This window comes from Balaenoptera physalus, assembly GCF_965194825.1.
Source record: "Balaenoptera physalus genome assembly, chromosome: 20".
Classification (NCBI taxonomy): domain Eukaryota; kingdom Metazoa; phylum Chordata; class Mammalia; order Artiodactyla; family Balaenopteridae; genus Balaenoptera; species Balaenoptera physalus.
Genome location: NC_138901.1, coordinates 63,263,136 through 63,290,533, shown reverse-complemented (window position 1 = coordinate 63,290,533; position 27,398 = coordinate 63,263,136). Strand labels below are relative to the sequence as shown.

Here is a 27,398-nt window from a genome sequence, read left to right as displayed (position 1 = left end):
CACCCACATGTGCGGTCTTCACTTTCAAGGTGGGGAAACTGAGGCACAGAAAGGTCTTGTAACTTGGCCAAGGGCAGACTGACTCGTGGGTGGGGGTGGTCTGGGATTGGAACGCAGGTCTTTCTAAACCCGGAGTAAGTTTAGAAATCAGAGGAAATAGTGACTCAATCCCATGCACTAAAATGACTTCAAATTTCTATATTTCTCTGGACCTGTACAATTAAATCTTATAGCATACTTCTTTATATTATTAGTTCACAATTATTTTTAATGGCGTATAATGTTCTAGTAAGGGTTTGTTCCATAAATTAATTAACTATTCCCTGTTCTTGAAAATGAGATTGCTTTTTGTTTGTTTGTTTGCTATGATAAAGGACACTTCAGTGAATGTCTTGTCCATATAATTTTCCCCAAGTTTTTGGATTATCTGTAGAATGGATTCTCAGAGGTGGGATTACTGGGTCAAAGCGCATGAATTTAAAATAATTAATTAATTAATTTTTGGCCACGTTGGGTCTTCGTTGCTGCACGCGGACTTTCTCTAGTTGCGACGATTGGGGGCTACTCTTGGTTGTGGTGCGCGGGCTTCTCATTGCGGTGGCTTTTCTGGTTGTGGAGCACGGGCTCTAGGCGCATGGGCTTCAGTAGTTGTAGCGTGAGGGCTCAGTAGTTGTGTCTCGCGGGCTCTAGAGCACAGGCTCAGTAATTGTGGAGCACGGGCTTAGTTGCTCTGCAGCATGTGGGATCTTCCCAGACCAGGGCTTGAACCCGTGTCCCCTGCATTGGCAGGCGGATTCTTAACCACTGCGCCACCAGGGAAGCCCAAAGCACGTGAATTTTTAACAGTGCTTTGTATATGTTGCTAGATTGCTTTTCTACCAACACTGTGTGTGAGATGTCAGTTTAATTTTATCCATTCCAGTGACAGCACCATGAAAGAAAAAAAAAAACAGGCAAAACAGTAGCACTTGTTGGTAATTTTGCATCTTTTTTAATATAGTTACGATGAACTTTTTTTTCACATGTTTGTTTACAAATTGTACCTTCTCTTCCTTTGCTCATTTATCTGTTAGGATCTTAATGTGTTTTTTGTGGGGGTGGCTAATTCATAAAGTTTTTTTTTTAAGATTTATTTATTATTTATTTTTGGCTGCGTCGGGTCTTAGTTGCAGCATGTGGGCTCTTTGTTGCGGTGCACGGGCTTCTCTCTAGTTGCGGTGTGCGGTTTTTCTCTTCTCCAGTTGAGGCACGTGAGCTCAGTAGTTGTGGCGCATGGGATTAGTTGCCCCGCGGCACGTGGGATCTTAGTTCCCTGACCAGGGATCGAACCCACGTCCCCTGCATTGGAAGGCGGATTCTTTACCACAGGACCACCAGGGAAGTCCCCATAAAGGTTTTTAAAGATTTACTCACAAAGTTTCGTCAGTTATTTTCCCAAGACTATGTTTTACCTTTTTAAAATGAGTTTTTTAAAACCATACAGCCATTTAACATTTCTGCATAATCACATCTGTCCATTTTTAACTATTTCTTCTTACTTTAGAAATCTATATTTTTTTAAGGGATTTATTTCCTTCTGGTTTTTACTTCGGTGCATGATGTGAAAAGTGTACTTTGACTTAAACAAAATAATGCTAGGCAGTTTTTCCAATGTCATTTATGAGTGATCTTTATGTTCTCTAATATTTTCTAACTTTGTCAGTTTATATCCTCAGCTGTTCTATGATATATGCTTTTTCTGGATTGTCTGTTTTATTTATAGGAGCTGACCGTTTCTGAGCTGTTATCACTCTGTGTTGATTTTGCTGTTTTAAGATGTGTGGAGAGAACGGGTTGTGTGCAGGGACACTGAGTCAAAGGAAGAGTTGTTGGCAGCGAGGGCTCCATCTCAGCCTCCCCGGCCTTAGTCTTCTCATCTGTAAAACGGGGATGGTTATAGTGTCCACGCCATAGGTTGTTGGGGTAGGGAAATAAAGTTAAACAAGGAAATACTGAAAAAGTATTTGGGGTACACAGATATGCATAGAGACATATATATATATGTGTATGTCTATTTTATATACACAAATATGCATTCTGTGTGTTTCTTTTTTATGTAATTTTTATTGGAGTAGAGTTGATTTATTACAATGTTGTGTTAGTTTCAGGTGTGCAGCAAAGTGAATCAGATATATATATAGAGAGAGATATAGATATATCTCCACTTGTTTTTAGATTCTTTTCCCACATAGCTCATTACAGAGTATTGAGTAGAGTTCCCTGTGCTCTACAGTAGGTCCTTATTAGTGATCTATTTTATATATAGTAGTGTGTATATGTCAATTCTAATCTCCCAATTTATCCCTCATCCCCCCTTCCCCCCGCCCCCCCGGGTAACCATACGTTTATTTTCTGTGTCTGTGACTCTTTTTCTGTTTTGTAAATAAGTTCATTTGTACCTCTTTTTTTTTTTTTAGATTCCACATATAAACAATATCATATGATATTTGTCTTTGTCTGACTTACTTCACTCAGTATGACAATATCTAGGTCCATCCATGTTGCTTCAAATGACATTATTTCGTTCTTTGTTATGGCTAAGTAATATTCCATTGTATATATATACACCACATCTTCTTTATCCATTCCTCTGTTGATGGACATTTAGGTTGCTTCTATGTCTTGGCTATTGTAAACAGTGCTGCAATGAACATTGGGGGGCATGTATCTTTTTGAATTATGGTTTTCTCTGGATATATGCCCAGGAGTGGGATTGCTGGATCATCTGGTAGTTCTATATTTAGTTTTTTTAAGGAACCTCCATAGTGTTTTCCGTAATGGTTGTACCAATTTATACTCCCACCAAGTGTAGGAGGGCTCCCTTGTATTTCTTACGTAGAGCCAAATGTGTCATTCTTTCCCTTTATGACTTAAGACAACCCTTCATGTAATCTTGGGAGACAGAAGAAGATGACACACTTGACTCTATGCACATTTAAAACTTGGTACATTGAAAGACAGGCACGTGGCAGAGAGAACTATGTGCAGCGCCCATACCACAGAGAGCTGCTAACCATTGTAAGAGAGGAATCTCCACACATCCATTAGAAAAAGGCAAAGACACACAGGAAAAGCGGGCAAAGGCAATTTATAAATAGAAATGTATATTTATTTCCATAAATATATGAAGAAATATTGACAGCCAGTAAAGAAACCTCGGTAAGAATCATGGAAATGCAAATTCAAATACTAATGAAATGTCACTTTCCCTGTAGCAGATAGGCAAAAACTGAAAACATAAATAACATCCAGCGTCAAAGAGAACATATGGAGATGGGCATTGGCAATCACAACTAATAGGAACAAGAATTAGCAAAGCTTTTTTGTACGGCAATTTTACAAAACCTACCAAAACGTGTAATAGCCTTTAATGTCTTAGAAAATACTGTACATGTTTTCAAGTAAGCACATCCAACATAATCATATTTACATTAAAAATGTCGTTATGTTCAGAAACCTGAACTCTAGATTTTTATTTGTATGAATATAAAAGTTCATTTTAAAAAAGTTTCGGATTTAAAATATCAAGCTGTTTACTGTGTTACTTCTGGAGAGGTAGGGAGAATTAGGGCAAGGTCTCTTCTACCTTCTTCTAGATATACGTCCATGTTTGAGTTTTTCATGAGTCTATATTTGTGTAAGATAAATACATAAATAGACACTTTTCCAGGCCCACAGGCCAGAAAATTTTAGGGAGCAGGAGCCCAGCTGTAGAGGCTCAGGATTGGGAAAGTTCACAATTTTAGGAATTTTAGAGGCAACATTTGAGGCAACATTTTAACCTTCCTTAACGGCTTTTAACATATGTTTTAGGAAAAGCAAGGACTTGTTGAGAAAACTCAACCGGGGGAGGGGCCTAGAGGAAAATTTCCTTCCTTGGTGAGCGCTGACCTCTTCCCAGCCCCGCCCCTGCCCCTGTTTCCACACTGGACGCGGGCGTCCCCAAGTGCCTGGCTGGCGGACCCCACCCCGGCCTCACTGTGCGCCTCACCTTCCCTCCAGCTGGGCTCCTTGTCAATGTCTTAAAACGCCGCCCTGCAGTGTCATGCATCCGGTCACTGGCCCAGCAGACACCTAGCGCCTGGTCCCGTCCAGCCTCTCGGGAGCAGCAAACTCTCTAATGAATTACTCATCACGATGCCTGCCGAGCAGGGCTGTGAGCTGCCGAACAGGGAGCCGTGCTGCGGAACGATGGGATGGGCGGGAGCCCCGCTTAGACCGGTGCTCAGGACCGGCCGCCAAACCGGCTGTGCTAAGAAGAGCATCCTTCCTTTGGCCACGGCCGGCCGTCCAGCTATTTGGAAACTCCAGCCGATTCCAACACTCCAGTCTCTCCCACTCCGTCCCCTTCTCTCTACCCTTACGGCCATTTCTCCCTTCCTTTCCCTGGGACCACTGTGTTCCCAATTTTAATTCCTCTTTTCACAGCTTTGGCCCTAGCCAGCTACTGTCACCTACTCATGACACGTCCTCAAACGGACTTACATCGTTAACATATTTTAAAAGGCAACTTTGTGACTTACTGTCAATGAGAAACGATGAAAATGGAATAATGCTAAATTTAAAAATTACAATAAAAAGTTCTCGGTAGTGAAGGCAGAGCTCTTTACCATGGTCTTTAAGGCCTGCGAGGTCGATTTGACCACACAGGGACGCTACTGATGAAAGGAAACGTATTAGGGTTAGATATTCAGCCAGGAGAAATGAGTCTGCTGTCGGTGAATTCCGGGAGGGTGAGAGAAAGGAGGGGAGGTTGGAGGGCTTTTATTTATTTTGTTCAGTCGCCAGAGGGAGGTAAGCGGGAACACGGGGCAACCACGGAGACAGAGGGGGCCCCCCGAGACAGCCCTGGATCCACACCTGGGGCTGCAGTAAGGAGGAGAGCCAGGAGCGGCCTGGCCAGCGGCCTTGGGGAGAGTCAGCAGAATATTTGGTGGGGGGAGAATTTATGTGTAGATAAAGAGGGATGGTCTGGGTTGTGAATAAAAGTCTTTCCTCAATCTGGGACCTGAGACCTCTCTGGTACCCGCTGCCTCTGGGGACCTGTCTCGGTCTCACCGATGAGGTCTGAGCGTAAGGGTTTCCAGGGTCCTGGCCTCACCTGCAAATCGCTTTGGACTTCTGAGCCCTGGGCATCTCCTGGCCATCACCAAGGAGGGCTGGGCCGCCCCGGGGGCTCCGGGCAGTGAGGGCAGAGGGTGAGGGCCCTGCTCTGCAGCCTGGGGTCATGGGACCCCGTCGCCCTCAGCCCGGCCGCCGCCTCCCTGCTGAGCGCCTCTGCCGCCCCCGATCCCGCTGCCCGGCCACGTTCTGCCCCTTCTCACTTGTCCTCCAGGCTGTCCTCCCTGACTCGGGCCCCGGCTGCACCACCGCTGGATGAGCTCCGACAGCACAGGCTGCCTTTCCTTGTAGTTTTTCCGGAACTGTCTGACAGTGCCCTGCTCCAGACCAGGAGCCGGGGTGAGCGGGGCCGTGTCTCTTTGGTCATCCCTGTGCCCAGTGCCGCGGGGACAGGGGGCAGGAGGCTGCGGTGGGGGCCCTGCAGGGCGTGCGTGGAACCGTGGTGGGGCTTGGATTTTATCCCGAGGGATGCGGAGGCCACTGGGGGACTTGGAGCCAAGGGCTGACACGGTCCGACGGGTATTTCAAAAGGGGCGCGGTGGGTGCTGCGAGCAGACAGTAGGAAGCCCCGGGCCCAGTGGGGTGTGTCCTGAAGGCAGAGCCACGGTTTCGGGCCCCGCCAGTCGGCAGGATCCCCTTACGTGTTGCCCTGATCAACGCTCTGGTCCTGAGTTTCTCACATTAAAATACGTGTAGAACTTTTAAATGAACAAACGTTTGTTGTTGCATCCCTCGGGCGGCTCGTGTGCACCGGTTTGGGGCGCCCGGTGGCCCCGGCGGCGGGTGGCCGCTTCCAGCCCTGCCCGAGGGACGCCTGGTCCTGCCACCTGCTGTGTCCTTCAGGCACAGATGGTACTGAGTTGCCACTGGTCACACAGGGAAGAGGCACTCGGACCTGCAGGGTAAAGCCTCAACTCCTTAGCCCGGCTTTCAGGAAACCCCACAGTCTGCTGTTTCCCGCCGCTCCCCACCAGCGCGTCCACGGCTGCCGAGCAGGCAGCTCCAGCGCCCACGCCTTCCCACCTAAAGTGCCCATGAATCCACGGCCCTCGTCCTCTGAGCTGTGCGAGTCTGCGGGGCCTCCCTAGCAAAGTACCCAGACTGGGGGGTTTAAACACAGACGTTTGTTTTCTCACAGTTCTGGAGGCCGGAAGTCCAAGATCAAGGTGTGGGCAGGGTTGGTTTCTCCCGAGGCCTCTCTCCTTGGTGTGCAGACGGCCGTCTTCTGCCTGTGTCTTCACAGGGTCGTCCCTCCATGAGTGTCTGTGTCCTACTCTCCTCCCGTGAGGACACCAGTCATACAGGATCAGGGCCCACCCCAATGGCCTCATTTTACCTTAATTGCCTCTTTAAGGCTCTGTGTCCAAATACAGTCACATTCGGAGGTGCTGGCAGTTAGGACTTCAATATAGGGATCTGTGGGGACACAGTTCAGCCCGTAACAAGAGTCTAGTTCAAATACCGCTTCGTCCTCAAGCCTCTCCCTGTTTTCATGCAACATGGCCCTTTAGCAGACTTCTTTCTAAAACTCTTTTCTTTAGTATCCCTCCCTCCCTCCCTCCCTCCCTTTCTTCCTTCATCTGAAATGCCAGGAACATTTATTGAGCACCTTCTGTGTGTCAGGGACCCACTTGATACTGTGTATCCAGAGGTGAAAAATATGGTGCCTTCCTGGATGTTTAGGTGAGAGACAGACAAACAGGCATAGCAGCTGCGGTGCAGGGAGGGAGGTGCTGATGTTCAGCACCGGATCGGAGGGAACAGAAAGCTTCCTGGGGCCCCGAATGCTTCAGCTCAGCCTTGAAAGGTGACGGGTGTTGCTGGCGGGGGCGGGTGGAGAACGCTGCAGCCAGAGGGGCGACGTGCGTGCAGGCCCGGAGCTGTGAGGGTCGTGGTGCTTTCGGGGAGCTGCAGACAGTCCAGCCCGGAGCGGGTCTGAGCAGTGGGTGAGAGAGAACGGCGAGAGGCACGTGGAACTTTGTCTTCACCCTGAGAGAGGGGGTGGGGGTGGGAGGTCTGTAAGCAGTGGGGTCAGGGTGCGGGCACGCGTGGGTCTGTGTTTGGAAAGCCTGCTGGCAGCGCGGTGGCAGACGGCGGCTGTGGCCCTGACACTGGGCAGGGAAACCAGTGGTCCTTCTGCCCCCAGTGATGCTTCGAGGCTCTGGTAATAAAGAGCGGAAGGAAGATCCAGGAGAGACTTCGGAATCAGAGGGCAGGACCTGGTGACTGGTTAGATACGTGCGGGGGGTGGGGGGGGAAGGACAGCGACGGGATTCCCATTAGGGCCCTGGGTTCCGAGTCTCAGCAAATGTCCCCGCTTTGAATGTGCGTGATTCAGGGACTTTTGATAAATGTATACACCCACAGAACCGCCACTGCAGTCGAGATATTAAACATCTCCTTCACCCCAAAAGTGTCCTCTGTGTCCCTTTACAGAAAGGCCCATTCCCAGCCCACCACCTGCAGCCCCACTGCCGTCCCCAGGCAAACACTGATCAGCTTGCTGTCACTCTATTTTGCCTGTTCTAGAATTTCGTATCAATGGAACCACACGCTGCGTAGTGTTTTGTATCTGGTTTCTTTTCAGATTCATCCATGCTGTTCTATGGATCAGTAGTTTGTTTCTTTTTATTGCCAGGTATGGATGTATTACAATTTGATGATCCATTCGTGTGTGTGCGTGTGTGTGTGTGCGTGTGTGTGTGCGTGTGTGTGTGCGTGTGTGTGCGTGTGTGTGTGCGTGTGTGTGCGCGTGTGTGTGTGCGTGCGTGTGCGTGTGTGTGTGTGTGTGTGTGTTGCTTCCATACAGATTCTCAGAGCTGCCTTTTTTATCAGCACCTGTTGATGAGTCTTCAGCCTCCTGGCCGTTTAGGAAGCTAAGTCCCATGCTTGGCTGTTCAGAGTCACCCTGGGAGTTTAGTAAAAAACTGAAAGCAGGACTCACCCTTGATGGACTGAATCAGGGTCCCGGCGAGTGAACCCCAGACATGCGTGTTTTCAATCAGTCTTGCAGGTGATTTTGATCAGCTGGGTTGGGGAACTGCTGCTTCACGTGACTACTAGGGGAACAGTAGGTGTGGAGTTAAAACCTCCACAGTCCTGTTCGCTTATCACTAAGAGACCACCTCATCTGAACTCCTGGGTGATGTTATTCTTTCTGAGTGCCGACCACACCAACTTTACCTGCCATGGGTCACCCTGGCCACTTATTTTTTCATTAGTTCATCAAACAATATTTCTGAGCTCTTACCACATGTAAGGCATCATCTACATGCTGTGTCTCTATGCAAAAGTGAATCAGACTTGGTGCTTACAATCCCTTGGAGAGATGTTGACATACACAGTCATACAAGAGAAGGCGGTACGTGTAAAAGCACGTAGACAAAATGCTTGGTATTCAGAGGCACATCCAATAATTTCCAGCTTTTTGTGGGTGTGGGGAGGTGGCAGTCAGATGAGGTTACAGGGATGAAGTCACATTTGATCTGGGGCTTGAAGGATGGGTGAGATTTGTGTAAAGGGCAGTGAGGGTGAGAAAGGCAGCTCAGGCCGGCGAACAAGAAAAAAAGCAAGGATGTGGGCATCCCAGGCTGCTGGGGGCTAGGGAAGCCCAGGTTGGGGGGAGCAGAATCGAGTTTGGGAAGGTGGGCTTGGGCCAGAGCAAGGAGAGATGGCATTCATTCAGCCCACATGAGCTTGACCAATGCATACACAGTGTGACCTCCGCCACAGTCACCCCCAGGTCTCCTGGTTCTTCTTTATAGTCAGCCCCTCTGAGGTGTTTGCCAGCCACCAAGCAGTTAACTCAGTTCTGGCGCTGTCCACCTGGACAGAGTGTAAAGGCTCAGTCCTACAAGACTGTCCCCCCTTCACACGCTGATCGCAGGTCCGGGCTGACCCCTGTGCTTCGGACCCACCAGCTATAGATCAGAGGTTGCCAGGACCCCCTTCCTTGGATTTGACTAATTTGCTACTCAGAGAAACATTTCCTTACATTTGCCAGTTCATTATCAAGGGTATTATAAAGGCTACAGGTGAACAGCCGGATGAAGGGGTACAGAGGGGGCGGTCCAGCAGGGTCCCGAGCCCTTCCTTAGGAGCTCCTGTCCCTGTGGACCTGGTGTGTGTCACCCTCCTGGACGTGTCCACCAAGAGATTATGGAGCTTAAACTGCAGGCCCCTCCCCCTTCCCAGAGGCTGAGGGAAGGGGCTGAGATCCCAACCCTCTAATCACTTGGTCTTCCTGGTGACCAGCCCCATACCAGGAACCACAGGCAAAGGCCAGATATATTTCATATACACAACCCCTCCTTCTACTCCCAGGCCCTGGTAACTGCTGGTCCGTGCTCTGTCCCCAGGGTGTGGCCTTTTCCAGGGCATCATGTGAATGGAGTCCCGTAGCAGGAAGCCTTTTGAGGCTGACCTCTTTCCCTAAGCATAATGCTTTTAAAATTCATCCACTTTTTTGCATGTACCACTAGCTCCTTCTTTTTCGCTGATGAAGAGTGTTTCACTGCGTGGACACTCCAGTCTGTCTATCCACCCACTGTGGAGACAGGTTGTTTGCAGTTTTCGCCGTTATGAACTGTCGATGCAAAAATTAATTGATAGTCAATCTAAGAAAGAAAGGGACATTTTATTCGAGCCAACTCAGGGATTATAACCCGGGAGACGGCCTGTCAGGTAACTCTGAGAACTGTTCCCAAGAGGTAAGGCGGGGAGGCTGTGATTTTGGCAAAGGGGGTACATGCAATGAAGCACTCATGTCGGTAGACGGTTGCTGCTGGTCACAAGGAACAGACACCTTAATTAATGCTTTTTTTTTTTAAGTGCTCTTCTAAGTATGGGAAGATGCAAGAATCCAGGTTCATAAAAAATTTCTCCTGAAAATGTCTAACTGTCTGAGGGCTGGTTCTGCCAGTTTTCCCAGAACACAAAGTGCCTCCTCCTGGTCTTTGCTCAGAATTCCTTTCAAGGTGTCCTGTAGGTCACTGACTGCAGTGGCTGATGGCTTGGTTCTTGTGGAACTGGATGGTGGGCTACCTTCTTTATGTTACAGGCCCCTCCCTTTTGGTCTTAATTTTGACAAAGGTTTGGGAGGCATTTAGTGACCAATTTGTCCCACGGTCCTAGGAATTCTCATTCCCAGGTCGGGTGAGGATTTTGTTGATGGGCCACTTGATGTGCTGATACTGGGCTAGGCCCTGTTAGTAGTTGCCCAAAACCTCTGGACCCCCTGTCCTACAGTCTTTTATGGTCCAGGAAACGGTTCCCTCTGTGGCTTCCTCCCAATTCTAGAGTTACACTGTTACAATCACTGATCTTATAGAACTATGTATTTGGTCAGTCGTTTCAAGTCACCTAATCATCATTAATTTTATCTGAGGCTCAGTCACACATTTGGTGATGTAAGAAGCAATCCTTTTGTAAAATAGGCAGAATACAGGTGACATAGCTAGTAACGCTAATGCAAGGTCATAAGTAGTTAAGCTAACAACTTCCTTTAGGTGTGGCCCAGTATCTCTCTAGGTCTTCTGACCAGTCTGTTCTGCACCAATCACTGTCTTTAAGGGAAATGATATATTGGCTTCATATATAAAGTCCACCAAAGATGTCTGCATGCACCAGGCCAGTGGTGGTTATCGTGGCCCCTTACAGGATTGAGAAAGGAATATTGTCTTCTAATGAGTTACATGGCTGGTACCAGAGGGAGAAGATTTTGGTTTTTTGTTTTTTAATTTTATTTTTTTACTGAAGTGTAGTTGATTTACAATGTTGTGTTAGTTTCAGGGGTACAGCAAAGTGATTCACTTATATATATACATGTATATATATTCTTTTTCAGATTCTTTTCCCTTATAGGTTATTACAGAATATTGAGTATAGTTCCCTGTGCTATACAGTAGGTCCTTGTTGCAGAAGGAGAAAAATTGATCTTTATGGTTGAGTAGTTATCTCTGCCATTGGGGAAGTGTGGTTAATGCAGATGCACAGTGCACACTGCAGGGGGGGAGGAGACCAAAAGCAGAGAGAAAAGTTTATGCTTAAATTTTTCTTGTCTTGCCTTAAAATATGAATTTTATTTCATCAGAGCCCAAGCCTGTGAATCAAGCTTCCCACTCAGACACAGTTTTCATTTCTCTTGGATAAATACTGAGGAGTGGGATTACTAGATTGTATGATAAGCGCATGTTTAATTTTGTAACGTTAAAAACAAGAGGCCTGGGGCTTCCCTGGTGGCACAGTGGTTGAGAATCTGCCTGCTAATGCAGGGGACATGGGTTCGAGCCCTGGTCTGGGAAGATCCCACATGCCGCGGAGCAACTGGGCCCGTGAGCCACAGCTACTGAGCCTGCGTGTCTGGAGCCTGTGCCCCGCAACAAGAGAGGCTGCGATAATGAAAGGCCTGCGCACCGCGATGAAGAGTGGCCCCCGCTTGCCGCAACTAGAGAAAGCCCTCGCACGAAACGAAGACCCAACACAGCCCAAATAAATAAATAAATAAATAAAGTAGCTATTAATTAAAAAAAAAAAATACTTGTTAAAAAAAAAAACAAGGGGCCCCAAATGGAGTCGCTGACGCTGAGCCCCACGTCACCAAACTTCACTTAACTGCAGTTTCAGCCTCTCCCAGAAAGAGGATCTTAAACCAGGGAATCAGGAATCCCCTGATCAGCACCAGAGAGGTCATCTGCCTGGTGGGCCCAGGCATCCCCTAAAGGGAAGTGACTTTGCAGTAACCAACCTGCTTTTTTGCCGAGTATAACTTCCTGTTCTTGCTCCTTCTGCCTGTAAAAGTCTTTCGCTTTGTACCGTTCCTCGGAGTTCCTTTTTATGTGCTAGATCGGGTGCTGCTCTATTTATGAATCATTGAGGAAAGCCAATAAGATCTTTAAAATTTACTCAGTTAAATTTTGTTTTTTTTTTAACAATAAGAAATGGCTACACTGATTTGCAGAGCAGCTGCACCAATTTGCATTTCCATCAACAATGAATGGGAGTTCCAGTTGCTCCATATCCTTGCCTGCACTTGTTTTTATTTTTTTAAACTTCAAGCCATGCTAATTAGACGTGTAGTAATATCTCCCTGTGGTTTCCATTTGCATTTACTTAATCACTCATGACATTGAGCATCTTCTCATGTGTTTATTTGCCGTCCAATTATCTTCTTTGGTGAAGTGTTTAAATCTTTGACCATTTTTTATTGAGTTGCGTGTTTTGTCATTGTTGGGTTTTGTGAGTTTTGCTGAGTTTCCTCATAAATTCAGGAATCAGGTCCTTTATCAGTTTTGTGTTTTGCGGATGCTTCCCTTCCAGTTGGCTTTTCATTTTCTTGACAATGTCTTCTGAAGAGCAGAAGTTTTAAATTTTGATGAAGTCCAATGTATCAGTTTTTAAAAAAATTTTATTTATGGGTCATGCTTTTGGTGTTGATTCTAAGAAATCGTTGCCTGACTGAAGGTCACAAAGATTTTCTCCTGTCTTCTTCTAGCAGCTTTCTAGTTTTATTGAGGTTTTCAACCTGTCTTTACCCAACATTGATTACGGCCCAGACAGTGGGCGGAGAGCTGTAGAACCACAAAGGAATGAGGTGGTCCTTTGCTCCAGGATCCTCTGGGCCGAGAAGCCGTGGTGGGAGATGAGTCAGCAGGGTGTCAGTCTGGTTGGGGTGCTGTGGACCCTCCTTGTGGTGGGGAAGCAGGACAGGACAGTAGGGGTTAGGTTGAAAGTAGGAATGGGGGTGGGGAGCCATTGCCCTGGGTGTGGAGTGGCCATGGGGAGGCCTGGAGGCTGGTGACAGAATAGCTGCCCATCCTTTGTGGCGCTGGGATCTGAGTGCAGGGCGCCTGGCAGGCGTGGGCAGAGCGCGCAGCCGGCCTCATCCCGGAACAAAGAGAAGGTGGGGGCAGCCTGGTGACGTGGCTCATGCCGGGCCCCCTGAGGGACAGGGGACTATCTTTCTTCACTGAAAGCCAGTCAGACATGTCAGTATCACAAAGAGCCCATCCTTAGGGGACGGCCACAGTACTGTTGCATCATTGTCTCAGGCTCCTACCCTGGGGGTGGACCACAGAACCGCTGCTGTCCTGCTGTTCCTTGTAGATTTGCTCCCGAGACCCCTGCGAGGCACCCATGATGACAAGGTCGTCCCAGGAGCAGCCTGTACGTGATCCCTCATATTTGCGGCTATTGTATATATTTAAAACACAATCCTCAAAGCGTGGTGTGCTGGGGAAAGATAGGGCATGCTCCAGGCACTGAATACATTAACCCTGCAAAGGACAGCAGTTGCTTTCATGAGCCAGCTGGCACTACAGGAAAATAGCTGAAGCCTGTGGCTTAGAAAAGAATATTTCAGGAATGTGAAAACAAAAAAGCAATCAGCACGTCCAGTGATTTAACTTAAGCCGGTAACAATAAGGAAATCCAGAGCAATGGCGGAGTCCTCCAGCCCTGGTGGAGGGATGGAGTCTGCCTCTTTCCCAGAAGGGGTGTCTGCCAGGCCTGGGGTGGCCAGTGCCACCGTGTGGGCCTGAGTCAGGCCCCTGCATGCTCTGTGCCTATAGAAGCTCCAGGAAAGTTCTGTTTCCCCCTCGTTTCCTCCTGTGGTCCAGGAGCCAACACAGACCACTAACAGGGTTGGCGGCTGTGCGGTCCCTCCCTTTGTCCCTCCCCTGCCCTGCGGTCCTGTCCCTGCACTCGAGGTGCTGCAGACCCAGCTCCTGGGGCCACAGGTGGGAGGCTGGCCCGCCCGCTGCCGCTCCTCCACCACCGCCAAGAGCCAAGGCTTCCATACGCCCCCAAAGACATGATGAAAGGGCCCTTCATCTTCCTGGCCCAGTCCCTGCCTCCCTCCCTGGGCCCCCAGGATGAGAGTTCTCCCGGGAGGTTCTTCAGTGCCTTGGACAGACAGACAGGCAGACAGATGGACGGGCTGCCAGGGGCCACCCTGGCCGGCCTCCCGACACGCCTGGGCCACAGCATGCAGCGTGGCTGATCTCCGGCTGAGACCCTGCTGCTCTGAACCCTTCAAGCTCCCATGACCCGGGGCTGCCTTTTCAGAATAATGTCATCGTTATAAAAAACCCACAGCTGCCGACGGGGTCCTTTGTGAGTCTGTCAGGGACCACAGGCCTCTGAAGGTGCCCATCAGAGGAGAAGTCCCCCCCTTTCTGAGCAAGAAGCAAGAAGGCAACCAGAGTCCATCTTGGTTTCTTCCCTATACAAGTTCTTTATTTTGTCGAGCTCAAGATTCACTTTGGTTATTCAATTGCTTGTTCCCAAACTCCTAATTTAGGAGCTTGGGATTAACATATACACTCTACTATATATAAAATAGATAACCAAAAAGTTCCTACTGTATAGCACAGGGAACTATATTCAATAGCTTGTAATAACCTGTAAGGGAAAAGAATCTGAAAAAGAATATATATATGTATATATAACTGACTCACTTTGCTGTACACCTGAAACTAACACAACACTGTACATCAGCTATACTCCAATAGAAAAAATGCTAAAACAAATCGGTTGTTCCCACTGCCACACCCACACACAGACAGACACACAGATACACACACACACACACACACAGAGGCACAGACACAGACAATGCACACACAGATACACATACACACAGACAGACACACACAAGGTCAGAAACTGGCCAGACAGCTTGGAGTCTGTCAGGTGAGCTCCCCCTTTTGTCGTGAGGGCCCCCGCCTCTGCCATCTGCAGACAAGTGGAGAGGACCCGGTGGGGAGGAGCACGTCTTCGGGGGAAGAGAAACTTAAGTCGTGATGATTAGAGTATCGGAGGGGAGACGGCCACGGAGGAGGGCTGGCTTGTGATTCGGGGCATCACACGGCAGAGCCCGTGATGGTGCAGCAGGCTTCACGCCGCGCTCTTGCCCCGAGTCAGGGTGCGGGTGTGCGTGCTGGGATCTCCCACCGCAGCTCGGGAATGTTGAGCCGCTTTCTCAGCAAGGGGCCTTGGGAGGTGAACCTCTGCGGTTTCTCGTGAGCCCCGTGTACAGGGTGAAGAGTGTGGCCTGGGAGCTGCCCCTCCTGAGTCTGCAGAGCGGGGGCTGCCTTCTTCCTGGCCTCTATTTCCCTTTGGCCAGAGGCCCATGTGGCTAACGTATAGTGAGCCCAGGGGGGCGGTGGATGTGGGGTGGGGCCCCACCTCTACGCCTGTGGACGGAGGACCCCGGTTTGCATCTGTGCCCTGTAGCGCTGGGGGAGGGGACTTGCGTGCCCCCCATCTCTGTAGGGCAAGTGCATTGAAGTGAGTGGGTGGAGGGCATAGGGTTTTGCTGGGGGTGCTGGGGTCGGGGGCGGCATGCCCTGCAGTGTTTGCATTGTTTTCTAGAGGAAATAGAACAGAATGACTCAGAAGTGGCCGCCCGTTTCCTTGGAAGCTGTGCCACTGACATCATAGGGCTTTGCCCCTTGTCCCACCTGGTTGAGGGGCCCCTGGTAGGAACAAAGAAACAGAAAAGGCTGCATAAAAGGTACTTACACTTGAAACTTTAAATTATTGGGTCCCTAAACCTGTGGTTGCCGTTGGCTACCACTTAACAGAGCATCGAACATAAATGCATGTACTGTGATGTTTTGGTTAAGCTGTCTGAAATCTTAGAGCATAAAATTGTAAGCAATTATTGATGGTTACGGTGAAACTGCGTTGTCTAGCACAAATTGAAAAAGCCGTCCTTCGGGAATAAAGTCACGAATGGAGATGAATCAGTAGATGATTTTAGAGATTTGGTGTTGAATAACTTTGGGAACTATTTCTCCAGCATGTTATAAGTTAATGAGATGAATTTCATAAGGCTAATGCTTGTACATCAACATGAACCCTGTTTTCAAGGTAGTAATGCTGGAAGGCTCCGTATCAATATCCATGGGGTTCTCATCCTGAAAGCAATCTGGGGACTGCTTACTTGGTAATTGTTTAGAGGCATTTATAAGTCTTACAGGAGAAGGACTGTCATTGCTTTATGGTTCCGTTTTGTGTTCCCTGATTAATTCAGCAAATACTTTGTGAATCTGGGTGCCTGGCTAGCGAGGGAAGGGCAGGGAGACACTTGCACACATTTCTTCAATGACAGGCAGGATCTAAACATTTATTAGCTAATGTTGGTTAAGCACCTGCTCGGTGCATCCGGGAACACGGTGATGAACCAGAAGGTAAGGTGCCCCGGGAGCTGCAGTGGGTGGGCTGAGGCTGATGTCTGGCTTTGGTGATAGAAGCTCTGAAGAAATGACCGGGGTCTGTGCGGTGAGCTCCTCCAGAGACTGGAAGGGAAAGGCCTTTTGGAGGAAGGAGCCCCCTCCCACCCCCACCCCACCCCCGCCGTGTGAAGAGCTGGAGGGGGGCCTTCCAGTTCAACGGTTCTCCTTGGGAACCAGCTGGGCAGGTCCGAGGGGCTGGAGTAGCTCCCACAGCACACAGGGGAGGGTCTCAGTATGCAGACGGGCAGCCCCACGATGGCCTAGGACTTTGGGGTTGTGACAGAGATCTTGGATTTGCACTCTAAATATAGTGAGAAGCCACAGAAAGTTTCTCCGTAGGGAGGGACATGATCTGACTTGTGTGGGGTTTTTTTTTTTTAATAATTTTAAAAATTTAACTCGTGGTTAAAAACACACACATACCATAAAATGTACCATGTTAGCCGTTTTTATGATTTGTGTTTTTAAAGAGGCCTCCGGCTGCTGAGTGGCATTAACTGTTGTGGGCAGGATGGGCAAGAGCAGAGCTGGGGACCCGGGGATGCTGCGGCATCAGGAGGGGGGCGGGACGGGGAGGGGGCAGGGAAATGCAGGGGAGTCTTGGGCGGGTGAGTATCAGAAAGTCTTGTAGGCAGAGCCTCGCAGGAGGGGCTGGAACATTCCTGGGGGAGGTCTCTGAGGAGGGCCCTGGGGCCGTGGATGCCCCCAGACGAGAACGGTGGAGAGGTCTGGGTCTGGCTGCACTGCAGGGCAGAGCTCAGCTGGGCAGTCCCTTGATCTGGAACAAGGCTGAGCGCAGGCCCCGGCTTGGGAAGTGAGCAAATTCCTGGGGCCGCACTGGTCGCTGACAGTGAAGCTGATGGTGACATCTCTGCCTCCGGCCCCGAGCCTGGCACGGAGACGGTGTGAGGAGCACCAGCCTGGAGACGTGCACCAAGCACGGGTCTGGGCGGGAGCGGCGGCCCCAGCTGAGCGCTGGAGGCGGGCAGGAGGACTGCGGGGAAGGGGTGACTCCGGGAGGGAGCTGCCGGAGCTGTGCTCAGTCCATCCGGAGGAGAAGGAGGCCTCGCGGGCTTGGTGCCGGAGCCTGAGCTCCCCCGGCAGCCGTGGGTGTGAGAAGCGGCCCCGGGCCCGGGGGGGGAGGCCACGGTGCTCTGAGTCTGGGAGGCCGGGAGGGAGGCCTAAAGGATCACAGAAACGGGAAGTCGGGAGAAGCTGCGGAGTCAGGACCGTCTCTGCGCTGTGCTCGGGCAGGTGGGCCCCCGGAAGGTGACAGGCCAGCTGCGTGGCGGGTCGGTGGACAGACGAGGGTAGGAGCCGCGGGGAGGCCCTCCTGCGCTGGGGGAGGCGTCCGGAGGGAGACCCCTGAGCTCGCTTTGGAAGGCGGGTGGGAGATGGCCAGGCCTTCGTTTGTCCCTCCACGTTGCCACCACCTTGTGGATGCCGCATCAGTGGTGGCCGCCCCGCCCCCCGACCCCACCGCCGCCTTCTCCGTGAGCCAGTGGGTAGCCCCGGCGGGTCGGGGAGGGGAGACCGCCCTTGAGGCCTTTCTCCCCGCAGCTCCTCCCGCCGCCCCCGCCCCAGCCCCCGCCCCCAGTGCCGCTGAGTTGGTTGGGTTGGTTGCAGTTCTCTGTGGAGGCCTCAGCTTCTACTCGTGGTCCAGCGCTCTCCGGATTCCAGCTGCTTCCTCCCCGACCCCGCAGGCTGGGGGTGATAATGTCCTAAGCCCGTGTTGCTCCTCTAGGCCGGCCCAACCCCTTGTAAACGGGTCCTTTTGGAGCTCTCCCCGGTTTCCCAGCTGATGTCCCAGACGGTGGCAGGGGCATCATGTGACTGAGCAAACATTATGACTCAAGATGCTTTTGCCGAAATGGAGATGAAAGTCTGCGGTTCTCTCCTACCCTATAGCTTTTGTTTTGTTTTGTCTTTCTTATCACATTTTAAAAAATTGTGGTAAAATACACATAATATAAAATTTACTGTCTTAACCATTTTTAAGTGTTTAGTTCCGTGGCATTAAGTACATTCACACTGTTGTGCAACCATCACCGCTATCCGTCCCCAGAACTGTTTTTATCTTACAAAACTGAAACTCTGTCCCCATTAAACAACAACTCCTATTCCTCCCTCCCCCAGCCCCTGGCCCCCACCATTTTACTTTCTGTTCCCGTGAATTTGACTCCTCTAAGTACTTCATATAAGTGTAATCATACAAGTGTGTTTGTCTTTTTCTGCCTGGCTTACTTCACTTAGCATAATGTCCTCAAGATTCATCCATGCTGTAGAATGTATCAGAATTTCCCTCCTTTTTTTTTTTTTTTTTTAAATCTTTCCAAATCTTTGCCAACACTTGTCACTTGTTATTTTTCTTTTTTATTTATTTATTTATTTATTTTATTTTTGGCTGTGTTGGGTCTTCGGTTCGTGCGAGGGCTTTCTCTAGTTGCGGCAAGCGGGGGCCACTCTTCATCGCGGTGCGGGGACCGCTCTTCATCGCGGTGCGCGGGCCTTTCACTATCGCGGCCCCTCCCGTTGCGGGGCACAGGCTCCAGACGCGCAGGCTCAGTAGTTGTGGCTCACGGGCCCAACTGCTCCGTGGCATGTGGGATCTTCCCAGACCAGGGCTCGAACCCGTGTCCCCTGCATTAGCAGGCAGATTCTCAACCACTGCGCCACCAGGGAAGCCCTCCCTCCTTTTTAAGACTGAGTAATATTCCACTGGATGTATAGACCACATTTTGTGTATCCACTCATCCATCAGTGGACACTTGGGTTGCTTCCACCTTTTTTGGCTGTTGTGAATAATGCTGCTATGAACATGGGTATGCAAATATCTCTTTGAGACCCTGCTTTCAGTTCTTTTGGGAATGTGCCCAGAAGTGGAATCGCTGGATCATACGGTAAAATCTATTTTTTATTTTTTGAGGAACTGCCATACTGTTCTCCATAGCAGCTGCACCATGGTACATTCCCAGCAACAGTTCACAAGAGTTCCAAATTTCTCCACATCCTCGCCAACATTTGTTATTTTCTGGTTTGGTTTGGTTTGGTAGTACCCATCCTAATGGGTATGAAGTGGTATCTCATTGTGGTTTTGACTTGCATTTCCCTAATGATTAGTAATGTTGAGCATCTTTTCATGTACTTATTGGCCATGCATATATCTTCTTTGGAGAAATGTCTATTCAAGCCCTTTGTCCATCTTTAAATCAGGTTTGTTTTTGTTGTTGAGTTGCAGGAGTTCTTTATATATTCTGGATATTAGCCCTGTCTTAGTCTGCCTGGGCTGTCATAACAAAATACCATAGACTGAGTGATTTAAACAACAGAAATTGATTTCTTACAGTTCTGGAGGCTGGGAAGTCCAAGAGCAAGGTATGTATGGCTGATTTGGTGCTTGGTGAGGGCTCCCTTCCTGGCTTGCAGACGGCCACCTTCTCACTATGTCCTCCCATGGCTTTTCATCAGTGTGTGTGCACAGGAGAAAGATCTCTCTCTCCCCCTCTTCTAATAAAGCCACCAATCCTATTGGATTAGGACCCGCCCTTATCACTTCATTTAACCTTACTTTACCTCCTAAAAGCCCTATCTCCAAATGCAATCACACTGAGAATTAGGGCTTCAACATGTAAATGTGGTGGGACAGGAGACACAATTCAGTCCACAGCAAACCCATTTGCCAATATTTTCTTCCGTTCTGTGAGTTGCCATTTTACTCTGTTGATTGTGTTCTTTGATGCACAAAAGTGTTTAATTTTGACATATTCCAATCTGTCTAGTTTTTCCTGTTGCCTGTGCTTTTGGTGTCATATTTAATCATTGCCAAATCCAATGTCATAAAGCTTTTCCCCTGTGTTTTCCTCTAAGAGTTTGACAGTTTGGGCTCTTATATTTAGGCCTTTCATCCATTTTGAGTTCATTTTTGTATATGGTGTAAGGTAAGGGTTCAACTTCATTCTTTTGGTGTGGATATCCAGTTTTCTCAGCACCATTTGCTGAAAAGACTGTCCTTTACTATTGAATGGTCTTGGCGCTAGACTATAGTTTATATTCTTAGTTACTCTTTCAACAGACCTTTTCAAACTATTCCTATAGAAAGAGCTCTTGGAAGTATTTTATTTCCGTCTCCTTTCTACTGCTTTGGCTCATTCTTTTAATTCTTTGATGTGAAACCGTGTTATAGGTAAGGAAATAACTACTGATTAGTGGCCACCAGCTCTGTGGGATGCCGGCTTCTTGGTTCAGCTTTGGAGACAGAAGGATGTCCTGGAGCAGCGATTCTCAGGGTTTGGTCTCAATATGGCTCCCAGATTACAGCCTCTCTCTAGGGTCTGCATTTCATATTTAGAGACCAGCTCCTCCTGTTTCTTATTCCAGATTAAGCTCTATTTGTTATGGTCTCCACCTCGTGGCAGTGTGTCATAGTTTCTCCAGGTCCCTATTCCATTTCCAGAGTTTGTTTTTGGCTTGAGATGGTATGGCTAGTGCTGTGCAGATGTTCTTTTCTGTTTAGTTTTTGTCTTATCCCTTCTTGGTCCTTGTTTTCTTTCAATGACTTCTCCTGATAGGATCAGTGAATTTTTGTTTGCCATTTTCCTTCTGATGCTGTGTGGAAACCTGTTCTTTTCTTTATTTACCGGGAAGGAATCTAAGGCTAACGGTCATGTCGAGACTAACAGGAAATAATAAGCTTCGAAGAGTTTCCTGTGGCCTCCAGCCGAAGTCTGGGATTCCCTTGGCTGCTCCCAAACTAGATTTTCAGAGTAAACGTTCCAGTGTTAGCATAAACGAACCAGGTGCCTGTCTAAGAATCAGCGCCCGAGGAGCTTCCCTCTTCCTGTGGAACTGAGTTTCTCGACCTCGACTCTTGACATTTTAGCCCAGATCATTCTTTGTTGTGGGGCTGCCCTTTGGGTACTGGGATGTCCAGAAGCATCCCTGGCTCTACCCTAGCACCTCCCCCTGCCCCAAGTTGTGACAACCCAAAGCAGCTGCACACATTGCCAAATGTCCCCCTGGAGGCAGAATCAGCCACCCACCCTGCTGAAGAGGTCAAGAGCAAACTGGGCATGTGTTCTAGAAAGCTCTAGCTAGATATTTTCGGCATGCTGTTCACTTGCCTTCTATTTCCTGCAAAGTCCCCTGGTAGTTGAGCTATGTGAACATTCTTAGTTTGTTCGTTCTCAGACTTGAATGCCTCAGTTCTCGGCTTCCTGGGGCTTATTGTACTTGGAGTGCAAACCTCAATGCCCTCTCCCACCCCCGGACACTCCTTATTTTTTTTTAAATTTATTTTTGGCCAAGCTGCGCGGCATGCAGGATCTTAGTTCCCCGACCAGAGATGGAACCCTCGCCCCCTGCAGTGGAAGCGCAGAGTCCTAACCACTGGACTGCAAGGGAAGCCCCTGGACGCTCCCTATTATTTGTGATGGTCCAGAATGGTTTCCCAGTCGCCTTTCCGTTTTCTTGCCTTAAAAGGGTAACCAATCCGAGGGTCGAGACAACCCCTCCAGCCCAGGTTCTGAAGGCGGTGATGAAGCAGCCCAGCAGCATGTTGGAGGGGCTCTGACCCTCCCCGGTGCCCAGACACTCATCGTATTCCTAACTGTGTTCCCTCTTCCCTCTCTCTCTTCTATCTTTTCTACTTAACTCCATACAATTAATGAGTTATGGTTTAAAGAGAAGTCGTGCACGATTCTGGCAAGGAAAGAAGCTTGATAATTAAATAAAATGAACAATTTAAGGAAAACACCCCTGGGAAGACCCTCTCTCCGCCCCTGTGGGAGTGAATTCCTAAATTTAACTGTACTGTGGACCCTCGAATAACACGGGTTTGAACGGCGTGGATCTACTTACAAGTGGATGTTTTTCAACAGTGGATGCAGCCATCTTTGAGATGGTTAGGAGGATTTTTAGAAATCAGGGAATTAGTAATAGAAACTTTTTTTTTCATGATCTTGCACTTGGCCAGAACCCGTCTATTTCTCTTCCGTAAGAAAAGTATCATTCACCCAGCATTCACGCCCGCGTTTATCTTTCAGCAGCGGGGGGCCAGTTCTAGTGACTGTAAGGTGTCTGCCCGAGGTGTTCATCTTCCTCCGCGCTTTCCCTCTTTGACGTTTCCAAATGAAAACAGGCCACTCTGTGTATAAAGAGAGCTCTTTCCTTACGTGGCCCCGGCCAGTGCACGTTGATCCCACCGATCCGCCACTGGGTGTTGCTGAGTTAATAAAGCAGAGCAGCCCTCAGCTGAACACAGTGAACAGTTGTGGGGGCATCTGGTGTTTGCTGAGTGTCTTCTGGGTGCTGTGTCCTCCTTCATCTTCAGTTTTGCGGTGCAGGCACCGGTAACTCCGTTTATCGGGCGACGAGGTTGAGAATCATAGTGTTTAGCAAGCATGCCCGAGCTCACGCGGGGAACAGTGGAGCTGGATTTTGACCAGGAACACTGGATCCAAAAGCCCGTGTGCTTTCCCGCGGGAGAAAGATTATCCAGGGGAGGCCGTACCCAACCCTGGTGTGTAAGAGCCCATTAAAACTGGGTTTGAATCCTGGCTGTATCATAAACTCTGTGGTCTGGGCAAGTTGCTTAACCTCCCTGAACGGAGGTGACCCTTACCTCGTAGGATTACATTGAGGGTTTGACACCAGGCCCGGGGTGAGGGGCGAGAGGAGGGTCGGAGAGGAGACGGTGGGAAGCGGATTGGGTGAAAGTCTGCAGAAACTAGGGGTGGGCCTGAGGGCACCTGCCTCGTGCCAGCAGGAGGCCTTCTTGGGAGTGGACAGAGAGCAGGGCCAGAGCAGCCCGATTTGGAGATTTGGAGAACACTAGGAAGACACCAGTCCTGCTGGATGGGGGTGGGCGGTGCTTAACAAGGTCCTGGACGTGGAGTGTGGGGAGAAGGGTGCAAAGCTGGCCTTCAGCCTGGCTGGAGCGGTGTCCCCGCCCTCTGCTATCATCCTTTCGTCGTCCGTCCCTGGAAAGCTGCTTTGATCCGGCAGAGCCCACTACCCCCACCCCACCCCCGGCATCCCACCCCCTGGCACGCTCCCTACCATTAGGGCTCTCTTCCTGGTTCAAGAGGGGACATTACTTATTTCATTTCTGTGTATTTTGAATTCTGGAAGAAGATGGAATTTGAAGAGCCTGGCTGGTGCACGAGTACAAAATAGAAGCCTCCATCTGGGGAAATAACGGGAAAGACACACGAAGGGAGACGAGGAGAAAGAGCCTGGCAGTGAGGAGGGCCGCGGGAGGAAGGCCCTCTGTGTACACTTGTCTGGGAGTAATTTGATGGGTTCAAGGTTCTAGGAGAATAAAGAAAGGTGTGATGATGCAAATGAAGTAAACCTGAGAATTCTGCCTCAGAGCAAGTAACCAGGCAGCCTTTGAAAAGTGGCTGCATGAAAAAAAAAAAAAAAGTGGCTGCATGTTTTTCAGGTGATTGTCTAGAAGGTTGTCAGGAATTAAGAGTTTAGATCTGGAATTTTGACTGGGATGCCTTTTTCCTCCTCTCCTCTCCCCTCCCCTCCCCTCCCCTCCCCTCCTCTCCTCTCCTCTCCTCTCCTCCCCTCTCCTCCCCTCCCCTCCCCTCTCCTTTCCTTTTCCTTCTTCCTTTCTTCCTTCCTTCCTTTGTTTATTTCTGTTATTGTTATTACTTTTTTTTTTTTTTTTGCCAAGGACTTAGGGCAACATTGGGGAAATTTTCTATCATCTTACTTCTGCTTTTCCTCTTCACATTCTTTCTTCCTTCTGGAGAATAAACAAGAGCCATTTCATTTCAGGGGTGACCTGGGCAGATTTTGGAAAGCATAGATGCATTGCAGAATCACCTATGTTTTCATCAAGTAAGCCCTGCAATAATCATCTCTAAGTAGTCGCAATCATCACGTAAAAGGGCGCCTTCATGAAACGTATTTGATTTCTCGTCTCCGTGAGTCAAACTGACATGTTACTGGTTGTTCCTGCGGTCCTGGATAAAATTCATCAGTAATTCTCTCCAAGAACCACTCAGGCTATGTTCGTTCATTTTATATTTAGATTCATTTAATAAAATTAGTTGCTCTATAGGTCTTAACCTAGGAATTCTTTCATTGTTGCTGTGGAAACCAGAATTAAAAATTGTGGGCCGAGAAAGAAAAATAGCTGGCGCTGAACATCGTAAAATACACGAGAAGTGGTTTTTTAACTATAGAATTTTAAAAAATCATGATACCTGGAACCAAGCTGAGACTATCGAACTAATCATATAACTGAAATCGTGGATAATTTTTCTCAAAAACACTTTAGAAAACAAATCGCTGTCTTAAAAATATTATTCTCACAGGACTTCCCTGGTGGTCCAGTGGTAAAGAATCTGCCTTGCACTGCAGGGGACGCGGGTTCGATCCCTGGTCAGGGAACTAAGATCCCCCAGGCTGCGGGGCAGCTAAGCCCACGTGCCACAACTACTGAGCTCGCACGCCGCAAACTACAGAGCCCGCGCGCCACGACTAGAGAGAGAAAACCCCCGCACCCCAACCAGAGAGAAGCCTGTACGCTGCGACGAAAGATCCCGCGTGCTGCAACTAAGGCCCGACGCAGCCAAAAATAAATAATAAATAAATCTTTTAAAAAATACTATTTTCACCTGTAGCCACATTGGCACAGCTGCCAGGATAGCAGTGCTGCAGAATGAGCCCCAGGTGGGGTCTTGGACCCCCTGCCACCAGCTAATCCCTTTAAGTAGGAGCAGGAACTGGATGGCCCTGGCTGGGACGCTGTGGGTTGAAATGGTGTCCCTGGAAAAGGAGAGAAGAATGGGAGGAGGTCCCCACTGCGCCAGGCTGGGGGCGGTGGGCAGCCTGTTCTTTTTCTCAGAGGGGCGGACAGGGTACCCTGGGGTGCGGTGAGGGGAGAGGAGGCCCAGGGCCGCTGAGCACCAGCTGCGATCCCGGGGGGCAGTTATTTAGCCCCGGGTCCTGTGAGTGTGGCCACTGGCATTAGCTGTCACCTAGTGGTGTTTTTTTGTTTGTTTTTTTACATTTTTATTGGAGTATAGTTGCTTGACAGTGTTGTGTTAGTTTCTGCTGTACAGCAAAGTGAATCAGCTATACATATACATATAGCCCCTCTTTTTTGGATTTCCTTCCTAGTGGTGTTTTTAAAGTGCTTTTTTTCAGTTTGTTTCGTGTCTGCGGTTTTGGTCTTCTGTCTCACATCTCTGGTCATGAGAGTCCACGGGGACAGCAGAGTCAGGGTCCCATTGTCCTACTGAGAACAAAATGGGCTCCGAGAGGTTAAGAGATGGCCGGCCCACCTCCTCAGCCTTGATCGAAGGACTCAGGCTGTCTTGCTTGCCTTTGGACGGGGATTCACACTTCCCCACCCCGCCAGGTCTTTAACCGAATCCTGCTCCTTTGCATAAATTGTCTTTCATAGAATATTTTAGTTAGAGCGGGTAACTCTGCCCTATGATGTCAGGTCTGCCCAATTAAAATCTGCCCTATTAATTTTTTAAAATTTATTTAACAGATTTATTGAGGGTGCCGTATTAATTTTTGATACCATTTTTGTCCAAAAGAAGAAAAAACCTGTGCTTCTGTGAAATCTGATTTTCAAGTAATTCATTTATGTCTATTTGGAAATTACGTAAGTTGCTCAATTATCAGCCCTAAAACGGCAAGGCTTACGGACATAACATGTCTTGACTCAAGCTGACCTGTTTTATGTGGGGAGATATATATATATATATCCAGTATATATATGTATATGCAGTAAGACTGTTCTAGGTGCCCCTGACCAAGGAGAAGCCATCATTTTGCCAAAGAGTAATGTCAGAGCATCAGTAATATTGCACTTTTTTTTAAAAAAAATGCATTTATTTTTGGCTGCGTTGGGTCTTCGTTGCGGCGAGAAGGGGCTACTCGTTGCGGTGCGTGGGCTTCTCATTGCGGTGGCTTCTCTTGTTGTGGAGCATGGGCTCTCAGTGCGTGGGCTTCAGTAATTGTGGTGCATGGGCTTCAGTAGTTGTGGCTCACGGGTTCTAGAGCGCAGGCTCAGTAGTTGTGGCGCATGGGCTTAGTTGCTCCACGGCATGTGAGTTCTTCCCGGACCAGGGCTCGAACCCGTGTCCCCTGCATTGGCAGGCGGATTCTTAACCACTGAGCCACCAGGGAAGCCCGCACATGTGTTGTTAATAGTTTGGTGAAAGCTGCTGTGAGGCCAGAGAAAGGAACCTGCTGCAAAGGTACCTTCTCAGTAGAAAGATGCTCTACGTGCAACCCCATCCCGAAGGCTTGTTCTCCGTGACCACGGTGGCGCCCATGGTGCGTGGGGATGGATCTCTGTGATATCTCTCAGCAGGTTCAAGTGTGGACACACGCTTTTTCTTTTCTGCTCTTGCACAGAAGGGCCCACTGGGACAAACATGAGGAGTGCAGCCAAGCCCTGGAGTCCAGCCACCAGAGTCGGAAGCCATGGGGTGGACCGCGCGCGCCCCCTCCCCGCCCCCTCTCCCGGCATGAAGAGCTCCAAGTCGTCCACCTCGCTGGCATTTGAGTCCCGACTCAGCAAGGTATGGACGGGACACGCAGGGCAGGGCTGCTGGGCGCCCCGTGACAGTGAGCAAGGCCCCAGGAGCCCCGGCATAGCTTGACCTAAAGGCGCAGAGCAAAGGGGATGCAGTCGGAGTGCCCTGGGGTGGAGAGGGGAAATGTGCAGGTTAACAGGGTGGCTGGGATCCCCTGCCCTGGCCCATGTGGACTCTCCAGCCAGAGTTTGCCCCCAACGCCCACTAGACGGGCTCAGCGTCACCAGGATCCTGATAATCCAGGTGTCAGCTCCCCACCCGCCTGCAGCTGGGCTCCCCCTCTCCGTGTTCCTTTCCCCGGGCCCGGGCAGCCCCTGGGGGCTCCACTGCTGGCTCCTTCTCACCCCCCAGGGGTTCCTAATGTCAGGTGGGCCGGGGTGCCTCCTTCCTCACCCTGAGATGAAACTCAGAGACCGTGTCACCTACCTAC

General features: G+C 49.3%; 1 protein-coding gene across 4 annotated transcripts in view; it reads left to right on the top strand.

Moving 5' to 3' along the window:
* Window positions 1-27,398, top strand: part of SPECC1 (sperm antigen with calponin homology and coiled-coil domains 1) — a 252,987-nt gene that overhangs the window by 40,812 nt on the left and 184,777 nt on the right. For all 4 annotated transcript variants that reach the window (XM_082441032.1, XM_082441033.1, XM_082441034.1 and 1 more), the window contains one exon: window positions 26,787-26,953. In XM_082441032.1, coding sequence (XP_082297158.1) covers window positions 26,807-26,953 — 147 coding nt within the window. In that variant the 5' untranslated portion in view covers window positions 26,787-26,806. Of the gene's footprint in view, window positions 1-26,786; window positions 26,954-27,398 lie in introns of those variants that run through there.